Source organism: Rhinichthys klamathensis, unplaced genomic scaffold (genome assembly GCF_029890125.1).
Source record: "Rhinichthys klamathensis goyatoka isolate OS25496 unplaced genomic scaffold, OSU_Roscu_1.1 h1tg000799l_1, whole genome shotgun sequence".
NCBI lineage: Eukaryota > Metazoa > Chordata > Actinopteri > Cypriniformes > Leuciscidae > Rhinichthys > Rhinichthys klamathensis.
In genome coordinates, this window is record NW_026607192.1 from 1,007,501 (window position 1) to 1,018,943 (window position 11,443).

An 11,443-nucleotide genomic window follows, 5' to 3' on the forward strand; every position below is an offset into this window, starting at 1 on the left:
ATTAATAGACAGACAGACAGATGATAGATAGATAGATAGATAGATAGATAGATAGATAGATAGATAGATAGATAGATAGATAGATAGATAGATAGATAGATAGATAGATAGATAGATAGATAGATAGATAGATAGATAGATATTTAAGCAGTTTTTAACACTCTTTCTGCCCTCTTGTTTCTCTGTTCAGTATCTCTCTCTCTCTCTCTCTTTTTCTCCTCTATTACCATCATCCGTTGTTCCACAGTAAAGCCTCTGTTCTCGTCAATTATTCATCACATTCAGAGCAGGACACAAACACCACCTCTTTCTCCCTCTCTCTCTCTCTCTGATGAAACGCAGCCCATCAGGGTTAAATCTGATCTCATGTTTTGTCTCAGTAATGTCTGGTGTGACTCGATCACCTGAGTGTTTTCTCTTCAGCAGATGGAGCTCCATTCAGAGAGATTAATGCTGCTGCGGAGGGTTTGAGCCCCTCAGAGTGTGTGTGTGTGTGAGTGTGTGTGAACAGCAGGGGACAGAGAGCCCAAGGTGTCGCCCTCAAACTGAACATCTGTTTCCTGAATAAATATTCTAATGAGGAGCGAATGCGCTCAATTCCCACACTGCACTGCAGTGCTGCCGGCCTCCCCAGAGACCGATGGAGAGACAGGTAACACCACACACCTGTACACACTTCACCTCCACACTCACACACTCACTGCAGTCTCGATGAGAAGAACCGCAATATACCATAGACTGTGTAAAACAATGGAGCTAGTGTCCGTGGCGTCACCCGTGAGTTTCTGAAGCGCATTTTTGAAGCCCAAAGTGGGCGGAGCCGGCCGTCGCCATCTTGGCAGCGCGTCACTCCCGGATAACCGGACATGAGCGGAGAGGCGGATTAGCTGAGGTGACGTGACGCTAACAGACAACAGACAAGCGGCTAGTAGTGACATCAGCGGCAATCCACCTGTCACTCAAGTGGCCACGCCCTTAATTATGCACAACTTTAAGGCTTAATATCATTTAAAAGGATGAGTTATAAAAAAAATTCACCGCCCTCACAGTCGTCATGGAGGGCAAAATTAGCTATATAGACCAAAACCACTTTTTGTACCAGGTTGTAAACATATTTTCTTTTGTTGTAAAGTTAGGCATTTTAACATGGGGGTCTATGGGATTGACTCTCTTTTGCAGCCTGTCTCTAGTGGCCAGTCGATGAACTGCAGTTTAAGTCACTTCTGTGTTGGATTCAAGAGAGAGACCGGAAGTTGCCGCTTGCAATATACTTCAAACATCTATTTATGATTTATCCGTGCACGTCATTATTATTTTTTACTTCATGTTCCTTATAATCTTAAATCAGAATCACTTCCCCTCCTCTTGCAACATCTCTTCTCTTCTCTGATGACGAGGGCGGGGCAACCTGTCAATCACATGAGATCAGCCAATAGCAAACCACAACCATCCAATCAATTCCTCACAGACAAAATCAAGCCCCGCCCAACATTTGTTCTTGTTCCAGACGTGTTTCACTCGGATATACGGCACAATAGAGAAGAAAAGACCAGCGCAACTTCTGTTTCATGCCGACTTTAAAGGCACTAACAGCCAGAAGCTGCTCACATTTACTCATTCCTTATTCTGACTGTATTCCACATGACTCAAATAAAGTCTGAAATAACACAAATGAAAGTCTGGGAATGATGTTGTGATCAAAACGTGTGATGCAATTCAAAACTCTCTTATGTTTGAGCTTCTTCTGTGTCTGGATTTTAGCTGTGCATCTTTTCTTTTTCCACATAAACAAACAAATTCTGAAAATCTCCATATAAAATTCATTTATATCATTTTAAATACACTTAGTTTTCTTTCAAACATTTTATTTCTTTCAAATAACTTTATTCTTAGCAAACAAACAACAGATATTTAAATGAAATGATAATAAAAATACAGTTATTATGGAGAGGTTTACAGGTTTGATCACATCTCTTAAACTAACTTTAAGCAATAATCGTGATGCTTGACTTAAACACCACTAATAAAGTGTTTCCATTCGGTAACTATAATTGATTAGAATAATTCAAACGTAACTCGTATGTACAGTAGGCGCATAATGGGATGAGTTTATGCACTAATTATTAATTAATGATTATTTCACGATCCACTACAACGCATTCATTTCAAAAAAGGGAAAGAGGAAGTTTTCTAAGTTTTCATTTAAATATTCGCATGTGTGTTTCTCAATGCATCAATTCGAATCAATAAAGTTAATCAGCAAAGCTTTGTGAGAAAGCCAAACGTGATTAAAGTAATGATCAATCCATCATTCGGCAGTCTACGCATAAAAGGTGTGGATCGTATAGTGTGAATCATTACAGAGAGTGCGCCGTATTTTGTGACGACGATGCATTTCCGAAACAGGATTTTGACGTTTTCCGTGGAAAAAGCCAGTGGTGTTTGTCTGTGGAAAGTCAGTGGGATGTTTTCTGAAGCGGTTGGTATCAGCACAAACTCTCCGAGACAACACGTGATTTGAAGAAAACTTATCCAAATGATCCGCACTAGCAGAGAGATCGCACCAGGGTTTATTTTAATCCAACCAAACCTGATCCAACCAAAGTGTCAACACACACCCAAAAACGCTGAATGCAGAAATCACAAAAAAAGTCGCACACACACACACACACTTACACTAGATAAATTGTGTGACTTCAGTCTCTCTCATTCAGAGTTTTCTCTTCTAAATGAATGAGTTGAATTGCAGTGAAGAGTGTGACAGACAAATCACAAACACACACACGGATTTACAGGAAAAACAACACTCAGAGACCATGAAAAACAGCACAGAGTCTGAACGCTAAACACACACTATTACATACAGCACAGAAGGTTTACGGGACGATTGTGCTGATTCTATAAACACACACACGCTCCTGCAGTCAGCGCTCATGTTCATCTCACTGATGTGGACACTTGATCATCAGTCTATGAGCGCACGGGAACATCTCACTGCGACATATAATCCAGACCAGTCGACGAATATCACAGAACACAGAGAAGTGAACAAAACTGAGCTCATTTGAAGCTCACTGAGACTGAACGAAGCACATCTGAGAGATACGTCCACTCGTATTGAGCTCAGAGACGAACAACTTCTCTTTCTACCACTCTAACACAGAAACACACTCCTGGATGAACAAGAAATCACACACCAGATGTCTTCCGTGTCTCAGTTGCCTCTCCTAAACACAGATGAGCGCGAATGGAGGTCAAAAAGAGACTTTTTACTGATTTTTTTTACTGAGAAAAACACCCGTTATCTCACACGTGTCTCTTCTAGAGTTTCAGAAGAGATCTTCATTTTGAATTCTTTTGATTTTAGGAGAAAAATCTGAGATCATGTTAATACTGAGAAACATTAAGTTCCCTGAGAAATGAAAGAGGCCATCTGAGCAATTACATTTCCCATAAATCGCCCATAGAAATAAAAAATTAGATCATTTCGAGGTCTCACATGTTTCTCCAAGACATCGATGAGACTGAATGGAGCGCAAATGGAGTCGTCTTTTTCACAGATCTCACACTTCTCCTCTAGAGCTTCAGAAGAGATCTCAAATTTGATTTCAAGAGAAACATCTGAGACTATGTTGATACCAAAAAAACACATTGAGTTCCCTGAGAAATGAAAGAGCAACATCTGAGCAATTACATTTTCCTAAATCGGCCATGGATAAGAAAAATCACAAAGGAAATCTCACTGATGTCTCAAATCTCTCTCCAAGACATCAATGAGACTGAATGGAGAGCAAATAAAGTCATCTACTTAATAGATCTCACATAATGTCTCTTCTAGAGTCTCAGAAGAGATCTTAATTTGTATTTCTTTTCATTTTTGGAGAAACATTTGAGATAATGTTGATACCTAGAAACAACACAAGTTCCCTGAGAAATGAAAGAGCAACATCTGAGCAATAACATTTCCCCTAAATCGCCCATAGAAAAGAAAAATGTGATCATTTCGAGGTCTCACGTGTTTCTCCAAGACATCGATGAGATTGAATCGAGCGCAAATGGAGTCGTCTTTTTCACAGATCTCACATTTCTCCTCTAGAGCTTCAGAAGAGATCTCAAATTTGATTGAAACAGGAACATCTGAGACTATGTTGATACCAAAAAACACATTGAGTTCCCTGAGAAATGAAAGAGCAACATCTGAGCAATTACATTTTCCTAAATCGGCAATAGAAAAGAAAAATCACAAAGGAAATCTCACTGATGTCTCAAATCTCTCTCCAAGACATCAATGAGATTGAATGGAGCGCAAATAAAGTCATCTACTTAATAGATCTCACATTTCTCCTCTAGAGCTTCAGAAGAGATCTCAAATTTGATTGAAACAGGAACATCTGAGACTAAGTTGATACCAAGATATACATTAAGTTTCCCTGAGCTATGAAAGAGCAACATAACATTTTTCGAAAAAGAAAAAAACACAAAAGAAATCTCACTGAAGTCTCAAATCTTTCTCAGAGACTGAATGAAGAGCAAAAAAAAAAAAAACAAAAAAAACAGATCTCACATATGTCTCTTCTAGAGTTTCAGAAGAGATCTCAATTTGTATTTATTTGACAATTTTGGAGAAACATTTGAGATAAAGTCGATACCAAGAAACATACTTCGTTCCCTGAGCCATGAAAGAGCAAATTCGGAGCAAAAAAAGTTTTCTAAATCGAAAAATCTCATTGATGTCTCGAATCTTTCTCCAAGACAGAGCAAATGGAGTCGCTTCCAAATCTCATGTAGAGTTTCAAAGAAATCTCAATAATGTCTCAAACTGTGCTCAGATCCTAATCTCAAAACATTTCATTCATCAAATGATTTGAGTTGCTCCACATTAAGAGCATTGCTCTACACTCTTACTCTGACGAAGTCTAACTCCATGAAGTCTCTAAACGAGCCTCTTCTGAGCTTCATCCTAAACTCCCTGTCCCGAGTCAAGCAGAAGTGAGTAGTTCCCAGTGGATCAACACAAGCGCAGTGTACATGAACATCGCGTTTCTCCAGACATGCAGCGAACGCGTCGATCTTCATACTCACCCAAAAGTACATCATCATTTCAGCCACGAAAACCCTCAACAGATATTGCTCTCTCAGGACAGCTGGATTCTCCTCCCGTCTCCTCCAACACTTCTCCTCCTCTCCTCGCCTCTGACTTTCCTGATGTTTGAGCGTCTAGTTTCTCGGGAAACACCTGGAGAAGCGGCGTCAGTGTGTCTGATACTCTTTTACTCCTTCCTTTGCTCTCGTCTCACAGCAGCTTTACTTTAAGACTGAGTCTGAACCAGGATCACAGCGTTCTCCAGCGGGGGGGAGAGAGAGAGAGAGAGAGAGAGAGAGAGAGAGAGAGAGAGAGAGAGAGAGAGAGAGAGAGAGAGAGAGAGAGAGAGAGAGAGAGAGAGAGAGAGAGAGAGAGAGAGAGAGAGAGAGAGAGAGAGAGAGAGAGAGAGAGAGAGAGAGAGAGCGAGGGGGTTTTCTCTGATGACAGTATTGATGGCGGATGTGAGTGAACAGGCTCTACCCACAATCCTCTCTAGATACGCCGTCTGAAACCCGACAAGCACCACAAACAAACAACATAAAGCAGAGGAGAACATATAGAGAGACCGAGCCGGGGTTCTTTCACTGTGAAGCGTCTGTATGACATAAACAAATGCATGTCTCGTACATGTGCTGGGAACTGCCATGTCCAGCTCACATTTCTACTCATAATCAAAGGAAAGAATAATATTGTTTTTTTTTGTTTTTTTTTACGACAATATTTTTTATTTTGCAAAAAAAGTGAATTTAAGCACACTGAAGAAAAAGGGAAACATGAAATCTTGAAGTAGAAAGACTGAAATTGTATTTTCTTGTAAAACGTACTCCAATAATCTTTTAATTACAGCTTTGAAAAAGTATTTTTTACAGTGCAATCTTTTTTTCTTTTTTTTTTTACATTACGACATTCAACCCAAATCTGTGATAAAAAACAAATAATAGTGATATAATTATATATTATATTTTGTATTTATTTTGCAAGAAAACATTTTATGTTTTGAACGAAAATTAATTTAAGGGCCATTATTATTATTATTATTTTTGTTGTTAAATTATTACATCATTTTGATGACAATGAAGCACATTTATCCCAAAGTTTCATTAATGTAATGCAACAAAAGAAAACAAAATCTTATTCCCATTACTGTAATGTGGACAACAACAAAAAAATATTTAATATATTTTGCTAAAGATTTTATTTAAGGTCCATTCAGTTTATTATTATTAATAATTGTTTTCATGAAAACTTTTTACCCAATTTTTCATTAACACAATGCAAAAAAATATATATATTCCCATTACTGTAATTGTAAAAAAATTACTTTTTTTTTTTTGCATTGTGACCATTTTCATGACAACATTTAACTCAAATATTTATAAATGTAATGCAAAAAAACCTACATATATACACATTAACATTTTACAAATACTTGCAAGAAAATATTTTATATTCATGACCATTACGCATATTTAACACAAAATATTATTATTGTATGCTATTACTGTAATGTGAACAGAAAAAAATTAATTTAAATTATAAGCATTTATAAACTGTGGTTGCATTTGATGAGCCTTTCATTATTACTGTAATACAGTGCTAAAAATGAATAAAAGTATTGGAATTAATAAAAAAAATACTGCATTACAGTAATGAGAATCACCTATAAGAATAACTGGAAAAAAGTAAAAATACTGCATTACAGTAATGAGAATCACCTATAAGAATAACTGGAAAAAAGTAAAAATACTGCATTACAGTAATGAGAATCACCTATAAGAATAACTGGAAAAAAGTAAAATTACTGCATTACAGTAATGAGATTTTGCATGGAAATGTGCTAAAATGTCACAATGCAAAAAATAATAATCTTATTGGTCTTCAAGACAGGCTTTGTTTTATTAATAATTCAGCATTTCTCTTTCAGATGTGGGGATGAAATGTGGCCTAGATGTGTTATACAAATCCCCCCTAAAGTCAGTTCAATCCCTTTATATAAAGAGAAACGGAGTGAGTGAGAAGTCCACGAGACGCTGTAGTTTCATCACCGCTGCGTCAGCACATTTTAAAAACAGGTCATCAATATCTGCCTGCAGGACACACTTTAAAAACCAGCCTACAAACCACACACACACACACGGAATCTGCTGCTGTGCCAGATAAACGCTGCGCACACACACACACACAGGCTGTACTGTAACACCAGCGCACTCTTCTGCAGCCCGCCGTCTCCTTTAATTGGATTTTTATCTGTGGTCATTTTTTTCTTCTCTCTAGCATCTCTCTTAGACCTCTGAGGAATAGTTTTTTTAGAAATGATAATTAGACTACGAGAGGGAAAAAAATACATCGAGTTCAGATCTAAACTCGTCTCACTTTATCTCTCTCTGTCTCACGGCTGTGAACACGCGAGAAAAATACATGTGTTGTTGTGTGTGTCCTGATTTACACCACACGAGTCTGGACAATCTGATTCTTTCACTCTAGTCTGATCCTCTGGATTTAGTTTGATTCGCTAATCTGAATCTCTGACTCATGCTTACAGTTTGATTCTTCAACTCTAGTTTGATTATCTGACTCAGATTCGTCTTTCCTCCAGTTTGATTCTTTGATACTCTAATTGATTCAAATTTGAATCTTTGACTCTAGTTTGTTTCTAAAACTGTAGGTCGAGTTTGACTCTCCGATTACTCTGCTATAATTAGACTCTCAGACTAGTTTGATTTACAGAGACTGATTCTTTATCTCTGACTCCAGTTTGATTCTTTGACTCTGAATCTCTGACTCCAGTTTGATTCTTTGACTCTGAATCTCTGACTCCAGTTTGATTCTTTGACTCTGAATCTCTGACTCCAGTTTGATTCTTTGACTCTGAATCTCTGACTCCAGTTTGATTCTTTGACTCTGAATCTCTGACTCCAGTTTGATTCTCCAACCCCCGTTTGATTTCTAGACTCTAGTCTGATTCTCTGACTCTGATTATTCTATGACTCTTGTTTGACTCTCTAATTTGATTCATTGATTCTCTAAAATGATATGATTCTTTGATTCTTTAATCTGCATATTTGACACAAGTTTGATTCTTTGACTCTAGTATGATTCTTCAACTCAAGTCTGAATCTTCGACTTTGATCTCTAGCTTGATTCTTCGACTCTGACTAGTTTGATTCTAGTCTGATTCTTTGACTCTGAATCTGATTATGATTATTCTATGACCCTTGTTTGACTCTCTAATTGGATTCATTGATTCTCTAAAATTAGTCTGAAAGTCTGAATCTTGGACTCTGAATCGTTGACTCTAGTTTGATTCTTTGACTGTAGTTCTAGTTTGACTCTCCGAAAATCCAAATCTTTTTTTTTTTTTATATATATCCAAATCTTACTCGACTGTCCGACTAGTTTGATTCTTTGACTCTGAATCTCTGACTCTAGTTTGATTCTTTGACTCTGAATCTCTGACTCTAGTTTGATTCTTTGACTCTGAATCTCTGACTCTAGTTTGATTCTTTGACTCTGAATCTCTGACTCTAGTTTGATTCTTTGACTCTGAATCTCTGACTCTAGTTTGATTCTTTGACTGTAGTCTTATTCTCCGTCTCTAATTCTTCTCTAACACTGTTCATTCTATGATCCTTTTTTGATTCTCTAATTTGATTAATTGATTCTTTAATCTGAACCTCTGACTCTAATTTGATTCTCTGATTTGATTAATTGATTCTCTAAATTGATGTGATTCTCTAATTTGATTCTTTTATTCTTTAAGCTCTGACACAAGTTTAATTCTTCGACTCTGAATCTCTGACTCTAGTTTGATTCTCTGATTTGATTAATTGATTCTCTAGAGAATAAAAGAATCAAATTAGAGAATCAAATCAATTTAGAGAATCAATTAATCAAATCAGAGAAATAAACTAGAGTCAGAGATTCAGAGTCGAAGAATTTACTTGTGTCAGAGATTAGAGAATAAAAGAATCAAATTAGAGAATCACATCAATTTAATCTCTGACACAAGTTTAATTCTTCGACTCTGAATCTCTGACTTTAGTTTATTTCTCTGATTTGATTAATTGATTCTTTAAATTGATTTGATTCTCTAATTTGATTCTTTTATTCTCTAATCTCTGACACAAGTTTAATTCTTCGACTCTGAATCTCTGACTCTAGTTTATTTCTCTGATTTGATTAATTGATTCTCTAAATTGATTATTTTATTCTCTAATCTCTGACTCTAGTTTGATTCTTCGACTGTGGTTCTAGTTTGACTCTCCGAATATCCGACTCTAACTCGACTCTCCGACTAGTTTGATTTTAAACTCTATTCTGATTCTACAGGAAGTGCCTGATAATAAAAAGTGCTGGTGTTGCATTAGTTGAACTTCAACTTTCGGCCAGCTCTAATGCTGGGACACATGAACACCGAGCGTTCAAGAGTCGTTTGCCTGGCAGATAACAGGTGATCATCTCTTCAACTTTACGAATCGCACCTGTTATTTCTCTCACCATCAACAAACAGCATCGCACACATATATCACATCAACACACATCACTGTGTTGAACTGAATCCCGAAAGCATATTTACCCTCCACACACACACCTGCTCGGCGCTCAGTCGAACACGCGACGCCACTCGCACTGTGATTGAACGCTTAGGGAAGTGATGTCATCAAGTCAAGCACAAATCCACCTGTTCATATCAATCACGGATGCACAAACAAACCACACTGTATCAACACACACACACACACAGATCCTCTCTCACCTGTGTGCTGAAGAGAGGGAGTCCCAATCGCCACAGGTGATCGGTCAGGACCCTCCCGTACACCCGAGCGACACCGGTCGACTTACACACACCACCTGACCACAAAACACAAGACAAAGAGTCACGACAGCTGCACACACACAGGAGAATAGCATTGCCCAGATTCTCAGTTGTTTCTCATAAAACTGTCATACAAGTTATTTTCCGGCAAAAACAAGCATAAAAATCAGTCTACGGGCTTTCATAGACAACATACACTAAAGAATTGGGTTATTTTTTTCTACTCAAATCCTGGGTTGAGCCTTTTGGGGACATTTTTTGTGTTATTTTTTCAGTGTTAGGGTAGTTTTTGTGTAACCCAGCTCCTGGGTCAGACATAACAACCCATTTTTGGATAGTTTTTGTGTTACCCAGATCCTGGGTCAGATATAACAACCCATTGTTGGATAGTTCTTAGTGTAACTGAGCTCCTGGGTCAGACATAACAACCCATTGTTGGATAGTTTTTGTGTAACCCAGCTCCTGGGTCAGACGTAACAACCCAGTGTTTGGGTAGTTTTTGTGTAACTACCGCAGATCCTGGGTCAGATATAACAACCCAATGTTGGATAGTTTTTGTGTTACCCAGCTCCTGGGTCAGACGTAACAACCCGATGTGTGGGTAGTTTTTGTGTAACCCAGCTCCTGGGTCAGACGTAACAACCCGATGTGTGGGTAGTGTTTATGTAACCCAGATCCTGGGTCAGACGTAACAACCCAATGTGTGGGTAGTTTTTGTGTAACCCAGCTCCTGGGTCAGACGTAACAACCCGATGTGTGGGTAGTTTTTATGTAACCCAGATCCTGGGTCAGACGTAACAACCCGATGTGTGGGTAGTTTTTATGTAACCCAGCTCCTGGGTCAGACGTAACAACCCAGTGTTTGGGTAGTTTTTGTGTTACCCAGATTCTGGGTCAGATGTAACAACCCAGTGTTTGGGTAGTTTTTGTGTAACTACCGCAGATCCTGGGTCAGATATAACAACCCAATGTTGGATAGTTTTTGTGTTACCCAGCTCCTGGGTCAGACGTAACAACCCGATGTGTGGGTAGTTTTTGTGTAACCCAGCTCCTGGGTCAGACGTAACAACCCGATGTGTGGGTAGTGTTTATGTAACCCAGATCCTGGGTCAGACGTAACAACCCAATGTGTGGGTAGTTTTTGTGTAACCCAGCTCCTGGGTCAGACGTAACAACCCGATGTGTGGGTAGTTTTTATGTAACCCAGATCCTGGGTCAGACGTAACAACCCGATGTGTGGGTAGTTTTTGTGTAACCCAGCTCCTGGGTCAGACGTAACAACCCAGTGTTTGGGTAGTTTTTGTGTAACTACCACAGATCCTGGGTCAGATATAACAACCCAATGTTGGATAGTTTTTGTGTTACCCAGCTCCTGGGTCAGACGTAACAACCCGATGTGTGGGTAACAACCCGATCAATCAAACCACGAAGGTGAGCGAACAGTACGTGTAGATATTGAAGATAAGATAAATTTTTTTATTTTTTTTATTTTCTCTGTTGCGTTCAGTGCTTCTCTTATGCGCTCAGTGCTTTCTTCCGGAAAC

At 38.4% G+C, this 11,443-nt stretch overlaps 1 protein-coding gene across 2 annotated transcripts in view; it reads right to left on the reverse strand.

Moving 5' to 3' along the window:
* The window catches only part of rbfox3b (RNA binding fox-1 homolog 3b), a 134,351-nt gene extending 124,416 nt beyond the window's left edge, over window positions 1–9,935 (reverse strand). The window contains exon 1 of one of the 2 annotated variants that reach the window (XM_056243470.1): window positions 9,840–9,935. Coding sequence is in view for 1 of the 2 variants with exons in the window: in XM_056243469.1 (XP_056099444.1) it covers window positions 5,083–5,100 (18 nt within the window). In the remaining variant the exon portion in view is untranslated. Of the gene's footprint in view, window positions 1–5,082; window positions 5,125–9,839 lie in introns of those variants that run through there. The other variant, XM_056243469.1, reaches the window with a different exon arrangement.
* Between the last annotated feature and the right edge of the window lie 1,508 nt (window positions 9,936–11,443).